This window comes from Bactrocera tryoni, chromosome 2 (assembly GCF_016617805.1).
Source record: "Bactrocera tryoni isolate S06 chromosome 2, CSIRO_BtryS06_freeze2, whole genome shotgun sequence".
Classification (NCBI taxonomy): Eukaryota; Metazoa; Arthropoda; class Insecta; order Diptera; family Tephritidae; genus Bactrocera; species Bactrocera tryoni.
The window spans coordinates 37,465,457-37,490,267 of NC_052500.1; the positions used below are offsets into that span (position 1 = coordinate 37,465,457).

Below are 24,811 nucleotides of genomic sequence, written 5' to 3' on the forward strand. Positions count from 1 at the left end.
TTAAATTTTGTGAGTCCATCCTGTAAAACTTTTTCGTTTTTTATACAAAATCGATATTATAGATTATAGAGTGAACGTCACCAACGAAAGAAGTTAGTTAACTTTGCTAATTTGGTGTATTAGTAATGAATTAGTCGAAGAAGTATACATACAAGGAAATATTTTGAAAAACCATAAAATAATTCAGGTAAATCGATAATGTTATTAGATATGTTTTCCTCATATGAACAGACCTAGTATTTTACAATTCTGAGTGTTTTTTGTGTGTTTATTTTATTTACAAAATTTTTTGCAGGTGGAAAATATTACAAGAGGGAATGGTCAGGCTGAATTGAATGAGTAGTATCTAAATAGTTAACCGTTGACACACGGCAAATCGTGATAAAGAGTTATTTGTTTTTAATGCAAGGATTCAAATGTAATGCGATCTGATTAGAATAAAATAAAATTTTATTAAAGTAGTTGGCTGAAAATCATGTACTAACACCTTCCCTGAAAGTCCTAGTTTCGAATTATGGTCTTCTGAAGTCAAAAATGGTTTCTCGATATCAAAATCGGGGCATTACTTGTTATAAAGGTATATAATCGAACGAAGCAGATTAATGTGCCTTTTCCGAAAATACAATACAAACTAAGTTTCTTATCAGCTGTATGTATTATGTTTAACCGTTATTCTTGTGAGTAATATCACCAAATGAATATGTCTATTAATATAAATATTAAACATTTTTACTTAAAACAGATTTTTTCTAGTGCATTTTGGTTAGCGAATAGTTTTTTCCACCGATTCCATACGAGTATTACCGCAATGGTATCCTACTTTAGTAATCAGCGACTGCCAGACATGGTGACAGTCACTAACCTTAGTTAAATGGTCGTAAGCACGTCTTGCTTGCGCAAATATGTGGTATGCATATGTATGTAAGTATGCATTCATATGGGTCTAGGAATGGCGACCTAACCCAATATTGTAACTTTGTTTGCAATAGGGTATGTACTGTAAGTATAATAGAATGTGTACATTTATAAATACCTACTTATGTACAGTGAAGGTCGCGGTAAAAGGTTTTTACTGTCATTTTGCTGTTAACTAAATGCTTTGTACGATAGCGTTCAATTGCGACAATTTAGAGAGTAGGGAAAATATACATATATATACATATACATATATATGTAAGTACATGAATGTTTAGTTCACTTTCGTACTGGCACACATTGTCGACACTCTTCTAACTAATAGATCTGCCTTGTTACTTGTTTTAGATAATTTAGGTGCGAGTATGTATGATCATACTATATGCTTGAATGCTTACGTTTATTATGAGTGAATATCTGTATAGCAATACGCAAACGCTGCTTCATCGTGAATGCTATGCTCAACCCAACAAATTGTTCGGACAAAACCGCAAATTAGTAATTTAATGCATTTGACAAGCATACACACATCATATGGCCTCAAACTAAAGTGAAAAATAAAAAAACTGAACACACACAAACCGACGACTGAAAGTGTCAAATTTTAATTAATGAAAAACACATCCACAGCGTCAAATTATCGTCTACTTTGCCTCCTTAGCAAGCGAGACACGCCAACGAAAAATGGTTTTCGCAAAAAACGAAAATAAAACCACAAGAGGTGTAGCAGTGGGGGCTTTTGGCAAATCAGAAGCTAACATACGAGTGTTATGTTTTTATTCGAATATAAATTGGTATTAACGGCGCGTACAACTTAGCGGTGCTACGCCACCAATAACTATTCAACTTTTCGATTTCATTCGTCTGCTGTATTTTTGCAATATGTTGCAGCGGCATTAGGTGACAAGTCGTCGTCCATTCATTGTTAGTATTCCATCACTACCGATGCAAGGATTCAAATTATGCGAGCATGTCAAAATGACAAAAACGTTATTGAACTTTTTAATTTCATTTGATTTGTGCTGGACAACTCCTGTTCGTTTATAAATTCATGAATTGAATTTTCTTTGATTGCTTCGGATTTATTTGGAAGGTGTTTCACATGTTCAACATTCTTCAATATGACGTGTCTCAAATGAAAAAAACAATAAAATTGTAAACTGGAGCAGCTGATGTTGAGCTAAATAATTGAATAATGTGTTAATAAGCCGATAAGCCACAATAGGGTTGAAATATAATTTTCTTATTTATGAAGACTAAGCCATTTGTGTCAACGACTATCCGCTTCTTAGCGAAGTTGTGTTAAGTTGGAATTATATTATAGAATCTGATGCAATTGAATATTCTGAATTAATTAACAATAAATGGGAGGCAGACGCCTGGCCAAAACTCGAAGTGTAGCTAGAACATAAGGAACTCCAAAGACTAAATGATTGCCATTTTTCAAATTTATTTCACTTTTTAAGAATTTTATTAGGTATTACATTTCGTCAATATAATTCTTTTACCCAGGTTTAATAAAACCAAATAAGGAAGAGCTAAGTTTTATACTCTTGCAACTTGCAAAGATCATTTACAGTAACGAAAATAATTACATCTAGTATAATATAAATTCAAATATTTTAGGCATTAAACTATAGTATACCCAGTATTTTACGTTCAGTTTACTAATATATTTACCTATTGACCGATTTGGACGGTATAAAGACAACCGGAAGTTTGAAAATCTTATATATGGGGGATAGGGATAGTGTGAACCCGATTTTATTCATTGTTGTTTTTACTACATATTATTAAGAGAAAAACATGCTCTATGAGTTTTATTAAGTTACCCCACACACCACCACCAATATATAATGACTAAAGTCAACCGAATGTTTAATAATTCTTTTTTAGTAAAATGGGACTAGGACAAGTTTTCACAAGATTTTATACATGTTAGGAATAAAGATTTCGGTATAAAATCAGTTTAAAGTAGGAAACTTTTTCAATTAGACATATGATCAACTCATTTTTTAGTACAGGGACATACTACATATTATCACATAATGATTCTTATTCTTATTCTATAATATATCCAGCGCACAACCCTGGGGAGGGACGGTTCGCCTTCTCACTTTAGCTCGCCTTCAAACGGATGTTCTTTGGCTACCCAGAGGATACTTGGTCGAAGACCGGAAGTCGCTTGAACCATATGTAAAATAATAGTTTCTGGCCACTCCCAAGTGGATGGCAGTCAGAGAACTTTCGTCATTTGTGTGAACTTCTACACATGACTCCATCTTCCGGAGCATAGTTATGGCAAATGATTAGTTTTCAATGAATTTAACGCCCAGAGGACCAGTTCGTTCCTCACTTTTTGGCCAAGAAACACATGTACGGAGTTTCATTAAGGCACATCAATTTTTACTCAAACCAAACTATTTTACTATGTAGCAACATGTTGTAAAAGTATAAACATATTGCGAAATACTCAACATTCATATTCAACGAAATCATGAATAAAGTACAATCAAATTTGGTATTTTATATACTTAAAATTATATTAATAACGGAAGATTTAATTAATTGAGTTGATGTGGAAAACATCTCCCAGAGGATTGAAATTCATTACATTATGAGGTTTAGACACAGATATGCACTAATTCTATTCTACTTCAAACGTTAAACCACATAATTTGTAAGAAACTTTGTCTATTTAGTTTCAAAAAAATATCACAAATTTTGATAAACCTGAACGGTTTAAATACAGGTGGAACGACCGATACCAAATTATGGAATATATAGGGGTATTGAATAACTAAAACCATTATAAGAAGTCTTAATTTTAACTGGTTTGCCAATATTATATACAATTAACATGCCACAGACTAATAAAATGATCCTAGGGTTTCATCATTGTACATACCTTTCATACAATCACCAATCATATAGAGCAGAAAGCTGCAGCGAGTATGATTAAGTCAGAACAAACATTCGTGTCAAGAACACAATCAATTCCGTTCATCATAGAAAACATTGTTGATCAATTCGAGTACCGACCAGCGTCAACTGATTTGATGCAACATGATCAATTTGTTCTTCAGCAATCACGATCGAGTAAAGGGTATGACTGACTTCGGTTCAAATCGTATCATGTCAGTTCATAGCGTTGCGACGATTGCTTGAATAGAACGAATGTGTAACTGCTGATAAGCTAACAGTACAGCAAATCCTCTGCTGGATTGATTTTAACCATGTGTGGCAAAAAATGTATGCCCTTTGAACATGTGCGCATGTTATAAATTTTTGATACATAAAAACATCTGTCAGCATATGGTATGTATAGTATGAAAACTTGCCACCAGAACGCTGACGAACATTTCAATCTTTCAGGTATGAGCATAAATTATTTACGGATATTTGACGGTTTGATTCGTGCACATGAATCGAACTGACAAAATCAGACAGAGTAACGGATCAATATTTGATTATGAAAAAAAAAATGATTACTCGTTGCAGTTCTCTGATATGGGGTAAAGTTATGCTGATGGTCGAAAATCTCTTTATACACCTTCAACCAGTTGGCACAGAGTATTATAGCAAACAAGATAGATATAGGGTTATATCTATATATATGTATATAAATGATGAAATCTGGTTGACTGTCTGTCTATCCGTCCATGCAAGCTGTAACTTGAGTAAATATTGAGATATCTCGATGAAACTTGATATGAGAGTTCCTTATTACAAAACAAGTAAGGAAGGGCTAAGTTCGGGTGTCACCGAACATTTTATACTCTCGCGTGATAATGTTATAATCGAGATTTCATTATCCGTCATTTACATATTTTTCAAATACCGTATTTGTGTAAAGTTTTATTCCGCTATCATCATTGGTTCCTAATGTATATATTATACAGAGAAGGCATCAGATGGAATTCAAAATAGCGTTATATTGGAAGAAGGCGTGGTTGTGAACCGATTTCACCCATATTTCGTACATGTTATCAGGGTGTTAAGAAAATATTATGTACTGAATTTCATTGAAATCGGTCTAGTAGTTCCTGAGATATGGTTTTTGGTCCATAAGTGGGCGACGCCACGCCCATTTTAAATTAAAAAAAAAGCCTGGGTGCAGCTTCCTTCTGCCATTTCTTTCATAAAATTTAGTGTTTCTGACGTTTTTTGTTAGTCGGTTAACGCACTTTTAGTGATTTTCAACATAACCTTTACAACATGGGAGGTGGGCGTGGTTATTATCCGATTTTTTCCATTTTTGAACTGTGCATGGAAATACCTGAAGGAAACGACTCTATAGAGTTTGGTTGACATAAGTAGCAATAGTAGTTTCCGAGATATGTACAAAAAACTTAGTAGTGGGCGGGGCCACGCCCACTTTTCCAAAAAAATTACGGCCAAATATGCTCCTCCTTAATGCGATCCTTTGTGCCAAGTTTCACTTTAATATCGTTATTTATGGCTTAGTTATGACACTTTATAGGTTTTCGGATTTCGCCATTTTGTGGGCGTGGCAGTGGGTCGATTTTGCGCATCTTCAAACTTAACCTTCTTATTCAGCCAATAAATACGTGTACCAAGTTTCATTATGATATCTCAATTTTTACTCAAGTTACAGCTTGCACGAACGGACGGACGGACAGACAGACATCCGGATTTCAACTCTACTCGTCACCCTGATCATAATAGGGTATATATAACCCTATACCTGACTCTTTTAGTTTTAGGACTTACAAACAACCGTTATGTGAACAAAACTATAATACTCTCTTTAGCAACTTTGCTGCGAGAGTATAACAAAAAAAAATCGAGGCCTACAAATCGCCATTAACCGAAAACATATAAAGAGCCAAAACTAAGCATTAAATTAATATATAAAACTTTAATACGATACAGAGGATTGCAGTAGCAAGGGCCCCCTGTGCGCAAATTTTTTTTAAAAAGTGGGGGTGAACTCGCCTTCTAACAAGTTTAATGCGTCCTAAATCACTTATGTAAGCTACAACAGCCAAATTTGTTGAGTTCAAATCTTATAGGAACTTCTATGACCTTATGACCAAAAATTGTTTAAATCCGTGTTTTACTCATAACAGTGTATTTTTGTGCATAAAATAGATGAATTTGAGCGAAAACTTAGCCTAGCCCCTATATAACTAATATCAGGACTTTCGAACATCCAGCTAACTTTACTCTATATGATTAGTTTTACACCTTAAAGTATTTCCCCGCCTTTGATTCTTGAGCATAAAACGATCTGTTTCACCCAACCTTAATTTTTCCTTACTTGTTATTAGTTATATTTTTTCTTTTCATTGAGATAACTCATTTCATTGATACTATATAATTCATACATATGCGGCTGAAATCAACCAAAAGAGCGAAAATCTTTATATTAGCTATACGGGGGCTTAGGAAGTTAACGCATTTTTGAGACATACACTTTCAATTATATGTATATCTCACACATTGACCGATATTTTTGGTCAAAATTCAACTATAGGTACTGAGATCCGCATATTCGGTACATAGGGGATTGAACAGTGCTTGTTCGAGTTGGACAATTTTTGGTCATAAAGTGGCATGCTTAAAATGAACGTTACAATTTTTATCTCGTTATACGAGGTCTGTTCAAAAAGTAAGGTGAATTTTTAAATTTCTCGGAATACGTACGCAGTTATAATTTTTTATACTATTTCAAACTGTTGCTACAGACACATTACATTTTAGTTTTGTTCATTCTTGAGTAAAAATTGAGATTTCTTAATGAAACTTAGTACAAAAAAAATTACGAGTACGTGGGCTTAATCAGACCACGATCAGATGTGGCTTTAGCAAAAAGTGGTGTGTTTAGGTGGCACCAGACCTTTTTGGAGGGTTTTGAGTGATTGCTGATGAAGACCATACTGGGAGACCTGCGACTTCGGCAAACACCAATAATGTGACTCGTGTATGCAAAGTTTTGAGCTCAGACCGTCAACTAAGTATTCGTTGATTTGCCCAGATGTTAAATTTAACAAAATCCGTGGTTCATGACTTTGTGACTGTCACTTAATCACAGGTATCGAGTCATGGATCTTTGAGTATGATGCCGAGACAAAGAGGCAATCTTCCGAGTAATATGTAATATATTTTAGGAAAATTATTTAAAGCCATCATAATGGATTTACTATATTTAGTTATTGTCGAAAATGTGTGAAATGGTCAACGAATTACTTCAGCTCTCATACATTTTATGTTCATATACATACTTACATATGAAGTTATTGAAGGCACAAGAAAGGGGCCGACATATTAGGACAAAAGTCTGCCAGAATAACAAATATTAATGTACATATTCATATATGTTTTTTGAACAGATGTGGTTTAGCGTTGAATATGAATAAAATAAAAAGCTCTTTTTTCTAATGCAATATTCTCGGTTTCGCTGTTTGACTTTTTCCTCATGTACCAAATATATTAACTTTAGCCACTTTGGTCGAGGTTTCCTGAATTGTTTATTCATAGGAAACAATTTTTATAGAGAGTTTTGTAATGCTTGTATGTACATATGTATTTCAATGGTTTACATTCTGGCAAATTGCGAGAGTACAAAATGATCGGATACATCCAAACTTAGCGTTCCTTGCTTGTTATACTCTTGCAGCGTGTTGCTTCAGAGAATAATAGTTTTGTTCACCTAACGGTTGTGTCTATCACCTAAAATTAATCGAGATAGGTATGGAGTTATGATATAAATGTGGGATGGCAACTCTATTCTGAGCGAGCTGACTGAGCGAGCTGTTGCATCAACTCAATGAATGGAGGATGACGAGGAGTAGGAGACGAGGCGGCGAGCGCGACTGATCGAGCATTAAAAAGAAGCCTTGTTACTTTTGAATTTTTCGTTCACTTTTAATTAAAATATATTTTCTTGTTCAAATAAACTTAAAGCTACTTTCAAATAAACTAAAATCTACATAAATGACTAGGATGTCCGCCCGCCCGTCGGTCACTTAACGGTTGTTTTAGCCTACATATACCTAATATCGAGATTTTCGAACTTTCAGCTGCCTTTATGACATAATATGTCAGCAAATGTGCTAGTTATATCAATGAAATTGAGAGAGCGTATAATAACAGTGCATCTTTGTACCTCAAATGAATTAAATCGAGCAAAAACTTTACTTAATATACGTATATATTTATAAAATCGCTTGAAAATCTATTTCTCAGCCTACGGTGATTTTAGTATAATTTTCGTTGATGGGAAGTAAGATACACTAATAAAACTAAGTGAGACTATATATGACCTTAAAACTTAGTATATATAATACCAAATTTGATTGAAATCTATTCACGATTTCCCCGCAAAATTTGCTAATATTGTCAACACTTGAAGGTATTTTCACAGCTTTGTCCTTGCAAGTTGCAAGAGTATGAAATGTTCGGTTAAACGCGAACTTAGCCTTGCTTACTTGTTTTTACAATACACGATTTATTACAAATATAGGGTAATTATTTCGGCTCCATAACTTTTCTCCCATAAATGAAATCAATGGCAATATTTGTGCAGAACTTACATATTCCAGAGTCTCTTTAATAGCTAGTTTGGTTTGGATTATTCCATCAAAACACCGCCGCCACATTGCTGCGTACCATCATAGTTGACATTCCATTGTTGTTTCCACACTGCCACATTATTGTCAAATAGCAAAGCTCCTGCAGAGTTGGCTATTGGAATGTTCATGTGCATACATGCACATATGTACAAATGTATGTATGTATGCACATGCTTGCACATACAAAACATTCCCCCTCCTTGGTTTCTTGTTCTTCGTGCTAAGTAGCGAATGCTTGATTTCGCTTTCCGTCTGGTCTGCTTGATTCCACGTCTTAACTTGGTATTTCGAGTTTCATTCCTGCCATGCCACATTTGATGAATGCTATGTTGCGCTATGCCACTCAATTTAAAGCCATTCTCTTCCAACTGCTTGCTTTTGTCCTCATCGTGAATTGGAATCTGTAGGGCTCTGTGTCCAGGCATTTCAATTTTATTTATTCTTTGTAGTACATGGCTTTTTTATTTCCACTTGTATTCGCACTGCTGGGACTTCTTTTGTGGTTGTTTTTAGCTGTTTTATTGCAGCTCCTTTGTGCTGACTATTGTTGCTGTTGGTTTTAATATAATCGTTTTTGTTGGTGTTGTATGCCTGTAAGCCAATTATCGGTTGCTTGTTTTTCAGAATCTTTGCATTAAGCAAAATTTTTAAAGTTTAGATTTTTTTGCCTCTGTATCTAATAACTCTTACTATCGATTATTGAATAGCGATATTGCGATTTATCAATAACTGTGATTTCAGTGATTGCTATTTTTCGATCGCAACTAAAATAACGAAAATATGGAAACATTTGTTCTCTTTTTTCATCACATAAATAAAAAAAAAAATCATATTTGGTTTTAACCATAAATAAAATTAAAAATATCATTAATTTGAATATAAAAATTTCTTTAGTAGTTGCACCCTTCTGATTACTTCTTAAAACTTATATACTTAAAATATGTTTTTAACATTCGCATTTAAAAATGTTGGCAATTTGGCCTTTTCATCATCCAAGCGGCCGTTAAAAATATTGGGCAGTAGTTCAATTGCCTATTTTGGATAAATTTCTTTAAATTGGTTAACGATGTTTTTTGATTTCATGTACAACTTCAAACATCTACCATACTTCATTTATATTCCCTGATAAATTACTTAATCATAAGAACGCTACACTTAAAAGTTAAAACCACTATGACAAAATTGGCATATGCGTATTTACCATATCTCCTACTTTTATGCTTTATTCTATTCTGCTATTGCGATCGAAGTAACCCTATTAAACTGAACTTTTAAAAATCGCAATTTCACAAGTTTTTTGTGAACTGCTATCGCAATGGTAATTTACAAATTCGAACTGCTATCACAATTCACAGAACTTACAGGATTGCTATTTAAAAAAAGTGATCACGGTTGCAATACGTGATTTTTCAATAGCAATAAAAACAAGAAAAAACGTTAACTTCGGTTGCACCGAAGCTAAATACCCTTCACAGGTGCATTTCTGTTAGTAACTATGTGTTCAGTTTGTATGGAAGCTATATGCTATAGTAATCCGTTCTAAACAAGTTTTTTAGAGATTACATTGTTGCCTTAGAAAATAACATACATATATCAAGTTTCGTGAATATACCTTGTCAAATGTGAAAGTTGTCCACACAAGAACTTGATTCCGATCGTTCAGTTTGTATGGCAGCTAAATACTATAGTTAACCGATCTGAATAATTTCTTCGGAGACTACATTGTTGCTTTAGAAAATAACATATATCATGTTTCGTGAATATATCTTGTCAAATGTGAAAGTTGTCCATACAAGAACTTGATTCCGATCGTTCAGTTTGTATGGATAGCTATAAGCTATAGTTAACCGATCTGATCAATTTCTTCGAAGATTACATTGTTGCTTTAGAAAATAATATATACTAAATTTCGTTAATATATCTTGTCAAATGTGAAAGTTGTGCATACAAGAACTTGTTTCCGATCGTTCAGTTTGTATGCCAGCTATATGCTATAGTTAACCGATCTGAACAATTTCTTCGGAGATTACATTGTTGCCTTACAAAATAACATATACCAAATTTCGTTAATATATCTTGCCAAATGTGAAAGTTTTCCATACAAGCATTTGATTCCGATCGTTCAGTTTGTATGGCAGCTATATGTTATAGTGGCCCGATATCGGCCGTTCCGACAAATGAGCAGCTTCTTGAAGAGAAAATGACGTTTGCAAAATTTCAAAACGATATCTTAAAAACTGAGAGACTAGTTCGTATATATACAGACAGACGGACAGACGGACAGACAGACAGACGGACAGACAGACAGACGGACATGGCTAAATCGACTCAGCTCGACATACTGATCATTTATATATATACTTTAAGGGTGTCCGACGATTCCTTCTGGGTGTTACAAACTTCGTGACAAACTTAATATACCCTGTTCAGGGTATAAAAATCACTGGTAGTGAAATATCGCTCATAACTACTATCGACCCATTTGCGTCTTCAGTGCAGTTGACACGCTATTGCATATTTTTTTAACTCTAATATTTTTTATAAATTGTTTTAATTTCTTTATATGAGGTTTCTTATACATGTACGAACCGTCTTCATCGCGATATCTCAACTTTTATTCAAACTTTCGATTTCATGGGCGGACGGGCAAACAAACAGTTACCAGGATTTCAATTTGTATCATAATTATATTCTTGGTACGCCCGTTTCTTAGTAAAAAGGATGGGTGTAATCGGAGGACTGCCATGCAAATAAAACGTTAATAACCGAAAACTTATAAAGTCCAATAATTAAGCACTAAATTGAGATATAAAACTGTAATTTAGCATAGGGGGTTGCAGTAGGCTTGTCCCCGTACTCTAATAAGTTTAATGTTCATATCTCCTAAATTACTTAACATACAAAAACTAAATTCGCCTAGTTCAAATATTATAAGAACTGACGGGATATAATTTTCACTAATAATTCCTTTAAAGTATGCCAACTTAGGACCAAAAACTGTCCAAATCCAACCAAAACTGTTCAAGTAACAATTCAGAGAGAATTCTCTCCTTACAATATTATCTTTGTCTATAACATACTTTCATGAGCCCCAAACTATGAAAATTTTCAAACTTCCAGGTGGCTTTATTCAATCACTGAACATATTTTACTCATAACAATATATCTTTGTTATGAAAAGATACAAATGGGCGAAAACTTGACCTAGGACTCATATAAATGCTCCACATGACTGGCGATTGTGTGAATGGCTTTGATTCTTTCAAGTTGTAAGAATATAAATGGTTCGGTTGCGCCCGAACTTAGCCCTTTCTTACTTGTTTGCTTATATATAATTCTAAATCTAAAGTAAAGGCGAGTAAATATCTTCAGGAGTTATCAAAACTGTATACCTATTAAACTTTTCAGTCGTAAGCCATGCCCTAAAGGCACTCTTTGAACAAAGTTTAATTCTGATGTATTTATTGGTGATTAATTAACTGTTAAGGGAAAGAACCATAACGGGATTTTGGGACAAATTAAGACAAAGTTTAAATTGCTACCATTTTAATTAATTTTCACGTTTGACTAAGTTAATATACAATTCCGACTATATTTTGCAGGAAATTTTCTGACTGCGACACTAGATATTCTCCATTAAGATCTGTATACTTTTGTATGTGTTTCAACCAATTGTCGAAGCACTACTCTGATACAGGTATCTCCAAAATATGCGTTCTGAACGCATCAACGCCTATTAAGATGTCGACTACGTAAATATTTTACTTTTTACGCACGTAAATAAAAATAAGTCATTCGATGTCAACTCACGGGGGATGACTTATCAAATCCACGTTTAGAATGAATTCGCATTATCGTGGTGAAGGGCGATCCGTTTACGTCGGTTGGTTTTCCAGACTTTTTTTTAAGTACCAGGATTTACATTTTTTGAAAAAAAAAGAACAAGGAAACCATTTGCTTGAAAGTGCTTTTGTTGTTTCAACAACTGTTGCCATGATGCATCACCTGTCACAGCGAGTTTGGAAGCACTGCTATCGTATTTTTTTTACATTTCTCCCGTCTAATCGACACGAGCCTGTTTTTGAGCGATTGACAAATTGTGCGGGATCAAATTAGAACAAATGTTTTTACAGTCATATGCTCATGTAATACTGAATGTATAGTATGCTGGTCCACTAATGGCTATAGTTGCTTAGTCTCATGATGGGCCAAATTACGATCTTGCAATATGAGTTTACGCTTATTATCAATAGTTTCTTGAACATGAACTGATTTTGGACAAACTTCACAAAATTCTTCATGAAGTGATCTACCACCTCGATTGGATTCACCATACCATCAATAAACAGTGGTCCTTGATGGTGCTTCATCTTTAAAATTGAATTAAGTGCACCGATGCACAATTGCGAAAATATTCGCGATTACAGCCCTATTCTGAGAAAACCTCACAACTGATCTGTGAGGTTATTTTTGCTCAAACCTCACAAGAAAAAACCATAAAAACTCACCACATAAGGTGAAAATCTGTGAATCAGCTGTTTTACAGAAACAAACAAAACCAAATAAAGAAATGAACAACCAGTAAAAGTGAGTAATTTTGCAAATCTGTTAAATTTGGTGCATATGTAATAATTTCATTTATTTTTGGTTTTTTTAATTTAAAAGAATAACCCAGGAGAAGCTGCAGTGTGTATATGGGAGCTAGGGGTAGTATACACCGATTTAATCTAATATGCCATGAATGAATTTTATTAAGGTATCTCACATACCATCACCAATATATGTACATATAGAAGAAGTAAAGTCAACCAAAAATTTAGTTATACTGGAAAAAAGGTTACAAATTTCATGCTACTGGTTATAATTATATATTAATTTCCAGTGAGGTTTAACTAACTTTCTTTGTTTCAGTAAATGCTTTAATTTATATCGGCTTTTTAGAAAAAGTATTATTCTATTATCCACTATAACATATAGCTGCCATACAAACTGAACGATCAGAATAAAGTTTTTGTATGGAAAACTTTCACATTTGACAAGATATATTCACGAAATTTGGTATACATAGATTGTTTTCTAAGTCAACAATGTAATCTCCGAAGAAATTGTTCATATCGATTGACTATAGCATATAGCTGCCATACAAACTAAATGATCGGAATCAAGTTTTTGCATGGAAAACTTTCACATTTGACAAGATATATTCACGAAATTTGGTATAGACTGTTTTCTAAGTCAACAATGTAATATCGGAAGAAATTGTACAGATCGGCTCACTATAGCATATAGCTGCCATACAAACTGAATGATTGGAATCAAATGCTGGTATGGAAAACTTTTGCATTTGACGAGATATATTCACGAAATTTGGTATAGATTATTTTCTAAGGCACTAATGCAACCTTCGAAAAAATTGTTCAAATCGGTTAACTGTAGCATATAGCTGCCATACAAACTGAACACATAGTTACTAAAAGAAATGCACCTGTGAAGGGTATATTAGCTTCGGTGCAGCCGAAGTTAACGTTTTTTCTTGTTTTTTGCTGTCTTTCTCATAAAAAATATTTGTTCAAAAATGCGAACAGAAAATGATTTAGTGTACTTGTACGTGCAAATGTTCTGGTGGAGTGTTCTATTGATTGAAATGATTGTGATTTTTGCAAACACTTGTAAAAAAGTTAATAGAATTGTTTGTTGATATGGAGAAGCAAAACTCTTAGCAATACAAGTATAATGGTTACTACGAGATACTATTTGTTTTCCACGATTCGAGAGCCTTTAGAAACTATGCACAACAATAACAAGTGGAATATTTCAGTAGAAAAGGAATCAACATTGTATAATTATAACAACCGGCCAAAAATAGAATATATTTATGTATTGATTGATGCTATCCCAACTTAGCTTCCTACCTATTACCGGTTTAAATTTCATTTTACTTTAAATTTATAGGTACTCTTCTATTGAATAATCAGCTAAGTGTAAGTTATAAACATTGTATACAAATATGTCAGCTACAATACCAAACTTTATCAGGAAAAGCGTAAAAAAATAATAAAAAAACTAAACAAAATAAGCCACAGCCGGGTGGTTATCGCGCCGTTTGAAATACTACAAGTTCGATGTGAAGGCGCAACGAAGCTCGAACAAGTGGTCAGCAGGGCAGCAACAAAAAGCACGAAGCTGATATAAAAACTATTGAGAAGAAGTAAGGAGAACAAGTAGGAATGACTCATATATGTTATGCTTCTCTTGGCATTTTGTTTACCCTTCACACACCATGTACGTTATGCCCATTGGTTGTGCGTTTGAATAACAATAAAAAATGTTGTATGTAATTAAAGACGCAGCTGACTCTAGGTGCATGGCTGTATATGTGATTGTTGTTAAGTGTTTATTCAAAATATAAATCTCTTGGAGTAAGTCACTAGATTTCCACTTGAACTGCCTTAAGCAAAGGTTCCTGTGGCAGCTATATACATACATATGTACTTATGTACATAGCTATATTCCTTATCTGTTCTTTGCAGCATTATGCTTCATTGTTCAATGCATCACATCGAATCTTATGGATTTTCTTTTCTACTATTTAAAAAATTTTGAAACACTTGGGCAGATTTTACATTTAACATATAAATAAACAAAGACGGTCGTCTTATTCAGGGCGTTCATGAACCATGTTTCATTAGGATATTTAAATTTTTATACTAGTTATCATTTTCACGGGTAGGCACACATATATATGTATGTATATAGTATTTCTTGTCTGTGTGTCCGTTGGTCTGTTTGTAATCAGTAAATTTTAAAATATCTTAATAAAATTTGGTACACAGTTTCCTTGGTGACAGACAAAGTTTGATATTGTATATAGGCGTAGTCGAATCACTGTACGGATCAGATTACACCCACAAAATGTCAATAATCGAAAACCTATAAATTGTCATAACTTAACCGCAAATTAAGATACAAAACTGCTTTTTGGTACAACCTGTTGTTTGAAAATTTTCAAAATTTCAAAAAAAAATTGACGTTGCTTGGTGCAAACTTTTGGTACGTCAATATATTCCTTCGCCAATGCGCTGCAAAAATTGCCAACTTCTTGGTCATACAGCAAAGCGCTGTAATCGTTCCCCTCTTTGTGTTAATTGCTCACTCCCCCCCATGCCCATCAACTGCTTCCAACAACACGCATCATCCTCCAAAGACTGTACCAAATTCTTACAATCAAAGGAGATAATAAATATTAAAACACTAAAAAAATGTTCAATGCGCGAAGCAATAAAAATCCATGAAGAACAAAAAACACCAACTTTTCTTTCCAATAACACATATGCTTCAATAGCGTCCAATTCCAACAAAAATATCGAAACAACAAACACTAACGTTGATTCTTCCACCACCATAAACACTAACAACATTAGTTCTCTCAGCAACACTCAAAGATCAAGTTCACCAAAAATCACCAAAAATAGCACTCAATCAAAAAGCATTTCTCCTTTACAGCAAACCAATATTTCCAAATCGCCCATAGTGGAATCCACTCAAGCATTAGAAAGGAACATTTCAACGACTCTACGGACAAACGGAACTAACCTCTCTCGCCGCTCCATAAACTCTGATAGTCCACCAAGACTCTCTGCCTGTAATGATCTCACCACTAACCTCACCACTAATAATAGCCCACCTCTTTCTCAATACAAGCCATCCACTCAAACGACTTCACTATACCAAACAAACCCACCACTCTCTCCGTCTTCTCAATTCCAATCCCTACCTTTCGAACCTTTTCAATCCCTTTCTCTAGTTCTTTCCAACACTCAAGAATTAATTACATCCGAAGATGAAATTTAATACAAACGATATCCGAACATACTATTTACAGATAAACAAATATTTTTTTTTCTCTCTGTCTTATTAATGACGCTTAAAATCATCCAGTGGAACATAAACGGGTATAACAAAAATTATGATGAGAGTAAAACCCAGACGTTATTTGTATTCAAGAAACACATATCTCAGTTACTCCCAGTAACAACATTTCCTGTCCTAGGCAATACAGCGGTTATTTTTCGAATTTACAAAACATCCAAAGCAATAAGCAAGGCGTTTGCATTTTAATAAAAAAAATCATACCACATGAAATTATCGATTTAAATTCCACACTATCAACAATAGTTCTCAAAATCAATTTGAATTTTAGCTTTACTATCATTAATACGTATATACCACCCCAGCAAGTTTTTACCGAAACTGATTTGAAAGATTTACTTTCCCAACTACCCGCACCGGTTTTATGGACGGGGGACTTCAACGCGTGGAATACACTTTGGGGTTCCCGAAAATCAAACACAAGGGGTGCAATCAAAGAGAATTTCTTATTGAACAGCAACCCAATTCAATGGCGCCCCCACACATTTTTCTACCCATTCCTCCCTAACGAGCGTCAATCTTTCCCTATCCACTCCCCAACTCTCCCCCAGAATCAGTTGGGAAGCTTTCTCTATTCTCAGAGGTAGTGACCACTTTCATATATCGATTTCACTTCAAACAAACTTCCACTTTGAAAAATATAAGCATCTCCCAAAAATTTATTATTTCACGCGCAAACTGGAATATATTTCGAAGAGAAATTTTAAGAAGTTTACCCACCACTCCAATCGACAACATCAACCAAGCCACTACTGCATTCACAAAACTGATTGGTTCTGCGGCAAATAAGTCGATCCCTCAAACCAAACGTAAGTCTTCAAAAGTTTTTCCGATCTGGTAGAATAAAGATCTTGGTCATATGCGTGACAAAAAAAATGAATACTGGAATACTTTCAAGATAACAATGTCTGAATATAACCTGAATAATTATTAAAAAGCAAACGCCCTCTTTAAAAAAGCTGTAAAGACGGCTAAAAGGAAAAGTTTTGAAGTATTCACTGCCAAAATCTCTCCTGCGTCAACTACCAAAAAGGTATGGTCAGACATTAAACTTTTGACTGGAATCCCTCACAACCGTATTAATTTCATTAATACAAATCAAAGTATTCTGACGAATTCCGCAGATATTGCGGCAACCTTCGCCAATATCTGGTCTACATATTCGCAAGATAGTAATTTTTCTGCTGAATATATCGCAGATAAACAACATTGGTTATCTGCCACCTATACACCAACGAATCTCTCCGCATCAGCAAGAAGCTTAGAGTGCGATATTACTTTCCGCGAACTAGAGTCTGCATTACAAAATGCTAAAGGCAAAACACCAGGCATTGATAGGGTATCCTACCCGATGCTTTCAAACTTACCTACAGTTGCTAAAGAAAGACTACTCTGCCTGTATAATATAATTTTCCACAAAGGATTCTATCCACAAAACTGGCGGATAGCCACCATTATCCCAATTATTAAACCAAATAAACCATCGAGCCTAACTACTTCTTACAGACCAATCTCCTTGCTATCCTGCTTAAGTAAAATTTTCGAAAAAATCATTGCTAGCCGACTTTCATGGTTTGCTACAAAAAATATTTTTATAAATCACAACCAAACGGCTTTCAAGCATCAGCACAGTACAATGGATTCACTTATTCAACTCCAACACTATGTATCTGACACTCTCACCACCAAAAACCATGCGACTATCTTGGTCACCGATTTCGAGAGAGCTTTTGATCGCATAGGAATTCATGCAGTGCTAAGCCAATTAGCAGCTTGGAAGACAGGTCCAAAAGTTTTTAAAATAGTAAAAGCTTTTATGATCCTAAGAAAATTTCAGGTTCGCATAAACAATGTTCTATCTAGTTTGTATCCTCTCAAAAATGGTATACCGCAAGGCTCGCCACTATCGGTGATGCTTTTTATTATAGCTTTTGATAAATTAACTGAAATATGCCTTAAAACTAAAGGCATTAAGGCAGAGTTTAAGAAATGGGGCAAGAAATCTGGTGCAAAAATTTCCATTCCAAAATGAAAATTACTACATATTTGTAAAAAGACAAAATGTATATATCCACAGTTAGTTTTTGAAAATATTGTAATAGAATCCGTAAGCAATTTAAATATTTTAGGAGTATATTTTGATAAAAGATTTAATTTTCGGTATCAATGTCTTAACCTAAGAAATAACTTAACAAAAAGACTACACGTAATAAAATATTTAACTAGTAAACGATCTTTTATTCATCCCAACTCTCTAATAAACGCTATAAGAGCTTTAATACTCGCTAAAATCGACTACGGTTTACCTATTTTTGGATGGTGCGCAAACTCTAATTTGAAACTTTTGGAACCTCCTTATCATGCAGCGAGCCGTCGAAGTATAAACGCTTTCCCTACATCACCTATCAAATGTATCTTGGCGGAATGTGGCCTACCAACAATAAAGGAAAGGGTATACGAACGGACGATGCAACTAATTCCAAAACTGATATACTATTCAAATGCCAGCTTACATAAAACCGTAATTTACGCGTCACGACATAAACGGAACTTCAGGCTAAAATCCACTTTACGCCGTTGTATCAAATACGGAAAAGACTTAAACATATATCCGCCACCAAAGTACAAGAGGGTCAACAAACAGCCGGAGTGGTTGTTAAAAAAAGAAACTATCAACATGTTCCTGCACACCTTCAAAAAGAGTAACACCAGTAATTTAGTATTTCAGAAACTCTTCTTAGAGTTAATGAAAACCTATGAAGAAAACAATTGGACTGCAATTTACACAGACGGGTCCAAAGCGATAAACACAGCTTTTACTCTCACCAAACCAAGTGGAGAAGTTATTACAGGCGGGATTCTTCCTATTTACTCGTCGATATTTACAGCCGAGGCTTTTGCCGTTTCAAAGCACTAGAATATGCGATACATAGCAAAGGCAAATTTGTTATTTGTTCGGACAGCTTTTCTTGTCTATCTGCTGTTTGTAACATTCGCAACACTGCCTTACTTATCTCGAATATTCGTGACCTGTGCGTTAAATACAGTCATAAAGTTGCACTACTCTGGGTACCAGGACATGTTGGTATTATGGGAAACGAACATGCAGACCACGCAGCTCGATTTTTTGAATCAGCGCCAACCCTACAATATGAGCCACACGACAGAAATAACCTCTGTAATATGCTGGACCGCTACGTTCACGGAATTCAACTTACGGAATGGAAACGTTTCGACCATCGGTACTCTACCTTCAATCCCACAAGGACAAAAGTCGTATATCCTAGGGATATATCTCGCCTACAAGCTACCATCTTCACACGTCTAAGGATTGGCCACACGCAACTCACACATCAGCACCTTCTTACTGGCAAAGAAAAATCACCTTGCCCTCTCTGCGCAAGCACGCTATCACTTCATCACATCTTTAACGAATGTTCGGCTTTAGCGAGTATTAGGCAAAAGCACAACTTTTTCCAAACTATCAAGAATTGTTAAAACTTCCTTCGTTTGCAAATATTATAATCATTTACAATTTTATTACTGATTGTTATATACAAAATAAAATATAACTTTATATTTAGCAAGTAACCTAAGATATTTGTTTGTTCAGAGTCGATGGCTTTAATAGCTCGTACTCTCTTTTTTATACTCTCGCAACAATGTTGCTAAGGAGAGTATTATAGTTTTGTTCACATAACGGTTGTTTGTAAGTCCTAAAACTAAAAAATTCAGATATAGGGTTATATATACCAAAGTGATCAGGGTGACGAGTAGAGTTGAAATCCGGATGTCTGTCTGTCCGTCCGTCTGTCCGTCCGTCCGTCCGTCCGTCCGTGCAAGCTGTAACTTGAGTAAAAATTGAGATATCATGATGAAACTTGGTACACGTATTCCTTGGCTCCATAAGAAGGTTCAGTTCTAAGATGGGCAAAATCGGCCAACTGCCACGCCCACAAAATGGCGGAAACCGAAAACTTATAAAGTGTCATAACTAAGCCATAAATAAAGATATTGAAGTGAAATTTGGCACAAGGGATCACATTAGGGAGGGGCATATTTGGACGCCATTTTTTGGAAAAGTGGGAGTGGCCCCGCCCCCTACTAAGTTTTTTGTACATATCTCGGAAACTGCTATAGCTATGTCAACCAAACTCTATAGAGTCATTTCCTTCAGGCATTTCCATATACAGTTCAAAAATGGAAGAAATCGGATAATAACCACGCCCACCTCCCATACAAAGGTTATGTTGAAAATCACTAAAAGTGCGTTAACGGACTAACAAAAAACGTCAGAAACACTAAATTTTACGGAAGAAGTGGCAGAAGGAAGCTGCACCCAGCCTTTTTTTAAAAATTGAAAATGGGCGTGGCGCCGCCCACTTATGGACCAAGAACCATATCTCAGGAGCTACTATACCGATTTCAATGAAATTCGGTATATAATATTTTCTTAACACCCTGATGACATGTACGAAATATGGATGAAATCGGTTCACAACCACGCCTTCTTCCAATATAACGCTATTTTGAATTCCATCTGATGCCTTCTCTGTATAATATATACATTAGGAACCAATGATGATAGCGGAATAAAACTTTACAAAAATACGGTATTTGAAAAATATGTAAATGACGTATAATGAAATCTCGATTATCACTTTATCATGCAGAGTATAAAATGTTCGGTGACACCCGAACTTAGCCCTTCCCGCACTTGTTTTAAATTAGGTTTAATACTACTTTGTATATTTCTCCTAATAAATAAATAAATAAATATATAAATGATAGTATCTGAAGTACCTTATATAGATAAAATCGAATTAATATGACTCTTATCTCCCATATACCAAAAATAAAATTTTCAAACTTTCGGTTAACTTTATACCGTAAATATCGATCAATACAAATGGCAAGCTATCTGAACGAGGGATATTGAATATTCTATAGTTTAATGCCGATAATACGTGCAATTAGTTTACGAATTACTCCAACTACCACATACTATATACATACATATAATGATATTCGTTATTCTAACAAGCCTATATTGGTTAATGTGTGAGTTTATTTATAAATTGTTTAAAATATGTTCCCGAGTATAGGAGTAGGTTAATGCAACAAGCCCACCTTCCACTGATGATCATTTTATCGGTTATACCCGAACTTAGCCTTTCTTTATCTGTTATACTCTTGAAACGTATACATATGTATATGTACATATATAGTTCATAAGTAGTAAATGATCAATATAACGAGGCGAGTTGAAGTCCGGATGTCTGTCCGTCCGTCCCACAGTGCAGGCTTTTACTTGAGTAAAAATTGAGATATCGTCATTAAACTTGGTACATTTGCTTCTTGGAAAAAAGAACGAGTTCGTGAATGGGAGTAATCAGACCACTGCCACGTCCTCAAAACGCCATTATCCGAAAATTTATAAAGTGCTATAAGTAAGCACTAAATTAAGATATAAGACTTTGGAATAAGAGAGTGGCCCCGAATTTTAATGGGCTTAATGTAGATATTTACTAAACCAACTACTAATGCTACAACAACCAAATTCGACAGGAGCAAATACTAGATATTAGAACTCCTAACGACAGTGTAAAAATTGATGAAATTAGAAGATAACTCCGCCCATTCTCCATATAACGACACTGTTAAAAACTACTAAAAGCGCAATAAATAAATAATAAATAAGCCAGAGACATTAAATTCTACCACCGAGATGGTACGAGTGGGCTTTAAAGGAGCGGGGTCAAAATCGTTTTACCGATTTCAACTTAATTCCTTCCATTGATACACCTATGTTACAGTGTGAAATTGAGTTATATCGGGTTTAAACCACGCATACTTAAAATTTAACACAATTTTCAATTTCTTTTGATTCTTTTGCTTTCTTGTATACAAGTCAATAAGCAACTAATATAAGGAAATAAAGTTTGTACAAAAAGTGTCAATGTTTAAGATATATAAATAATAATTAAGAAAGGGTGCAAATGAACATTTTATACTCTAGCAACTTTACGGAAACAATACCAGGGAAATAATACAAGGTGTAAAACCAATTACATTTAGTAAAGTCTGCCGGTTGTTAGAAAATCCTGATATTAGCTATATAGGGGCTAGGCCAAGTTTTCGCTCAAATTTATCTATTTTAAGCACAAAGGTACTCTGTTATTTATAAAACACGCACTCTTATTTTCATTGGGATAACTCAGATATTGGTCGATATATGCGGCACAAAGTCACAAGTCATTTGTTTTTGACATACAGACATACCATTATAAGAAAAGGAGTATCCCTTAACTTCAGTTACATGTATCACATTTACCAACATTTTCAATCAAAAATCAACTATAAGTACCGCGGCCTACATATTCGGTACCTCAGGGTTTGAACATTTTTATTGGATTTAAACAATTTTTGGTCCTAAAGACAAAGTGTTATCCCGCTATATTAAACGCTTCTTGATTTGTGTACTGGAAACTGAACCAATCAAGTGGAATTTAAAATTGTGCTATCTGGGAAGTAGGAGTGGTTGTTGTCCGAGGTCGTCCATTTTCACAATGGACAGAAGAATGAAAGAAGAATGCCACGTTTTAAATTTTATTGAAATCGGTTGGTCGGGTCCGGAGATAACTGATTTCACTAAAAAGTGGGCGCGTCACGCCGATCGTCCAATTTTCACAACAGCTTTATAATATGGTATTTCTCGTACCATTTCGGTGGTGAAATTTAATGTCTCTGACGAATTTAGTTATTGATTTGTCGCGTTTGTAGTTTTTAACAGTAGCGTTGTATGTGCAGTGATCGGAGTTATCCTCCTCTCACACTGTCGATAAAAGTTCTTATAATATTTATGATCAGCATGGTTGGTTGTTGTAGCTTAAGTGGTGTAGAAGGTGTGTACATTAAACTTGTTAGAGGGCGAGGCCATGCTCACTTTTTCTAAAAAAATATCTCACTAGTGCCCCTTTTACTGAGATATTCTGTACCAGATTACAGCTTTATATTTTAATTTAGTGCTTAGTTATGGTACTTTATATGTTTTCGGTTAATGGCGATTTGTGGGTTTGGCAGTGGTCGGATTGCGCCCATCTGCGAACTCGAAATTTTTTTGTACTAAAGAATCGACACCCCAAGTTTCATCAATGTATCTCAATTTTTACTCAAGGTAAACCTTGCACGGACGGACGGAGAGACAGACAGTCAACGGATTTCAACTTTTCGCGTCATCCTGATCGCTTATATACATATATATATAACCCTATATCTATCTCAATTAGTTTTAGGTGATACGTACAACCGTTAGGTGAGCAAAACTCTAATACTCTGTAGCAACTGGTTGCAAGGGTATAAAATTTGGAGAGAATCTTTTCCTGATAGTATATGTCTTTGTGTTACAAAGTATTGTGTTGGCGCATATTTTCTCTTTGAGTGAATAAAATCGGGTGAATACTTACCCTAGGCCCCATATAACTAAGGAGCCTTATGTGCCTAAAGTTATACCTTAGTTTTAATCCCTGAAAGTTGCAACAGCATGAAATGTTGCCCTTCCCTTCCTTTAAAGGCGGTTCAACCATCTTACACTTTAAGAACATAAGTAAATAGGACTAGGTGAATGTACCGATATTTATAGATTAGGGTAAATATGAATAAATTTAATCTATGTTTGGTGATCTAGATATTCTCTTTTAATTTTGATTTTTTCAAAAGATTTAGTTCTCTACAATTTTAAAAACTTTTATTGAAGAAATAGTACGAAATAAATGATACTTCGTGATATAATAACAAGTGGAGCACACAGCGTTGCTTCAACGATATAAGTATGTAAAATGATATTTCCAGAAGAGTATACATAATAGATATTGTTTTTATACTCTCGCAACAATGTTGCTAAGGAGAGTATTATAGTTTTGTTCACATAACGGTTGTTTGTAAGTCCTAAAACTAAAAGAGTCAGATATAGGGTTATATATACCAAAGTGATCAGGGTGACGAGTAGAGTCGAAATCCGGATGTCTGGATGTTGAGTAAAAATTGAGATATCATGATGAAACTTGGTACACGTATTCCTTGACTCCATAGGAAGGTTAAGTTCGAAGATGGGCAAAATCGGCCTACTGCCACGCCCACAAAATGGCGGAAACCGAAAACCTATAAAGTGTCATAACTAAGCCATAAATAATGATATTAAAGTGAAATTTGGCACAAAGGATCGCATTAGGGAGGGGCATATTCGGACGTAATTTTTTTGGAAAAGTGGGCGTGGCCCCCTAGTAAGTTTTTTGTTTGTTTTGCTCGGAAACTACTATAGCTATGTCAACTCTGTAGAGTCGTTCTCTTCAGGCATTTCCATATACAGT

At 34.7% G+C, this 24,811-nt stretch overlaps 1 protein-coding gene across 10 annotated transcripts in view; it reads right to left on the minus strand.

The window, feature by feature from the left end:
- LOC120767459 (probable secreted beta-glucosidase adg3) overlaps window positions 1-24,811 on the minus strand; it is a 147,517-nt gene that overhangs the window by 112,826 nt on the left and 9,880 nt on the right. For 3 of the 10 annotated variants that reach the window (XM_040093543.1, XM_040093534.1, XM_040093533.1), the window contains exon 1: window positions 8,475-8,555. The exons of the other annotated variants lie outside the window; for them this stretch is intronic. In XM_040093543.1, coding sequence (XP_039949477.1) covers window positions 8,475-8,540 — 66 coding nt within the window. In that variant the 5' untranslated portion in view covers window positions 8,541-8,555. Of the gene's footprint in view, window positions 1-8,474; window positions 8,556-24,811 lie in introns of those variants that run through there. 10 annotated transcript variants of the gene reach the window in all.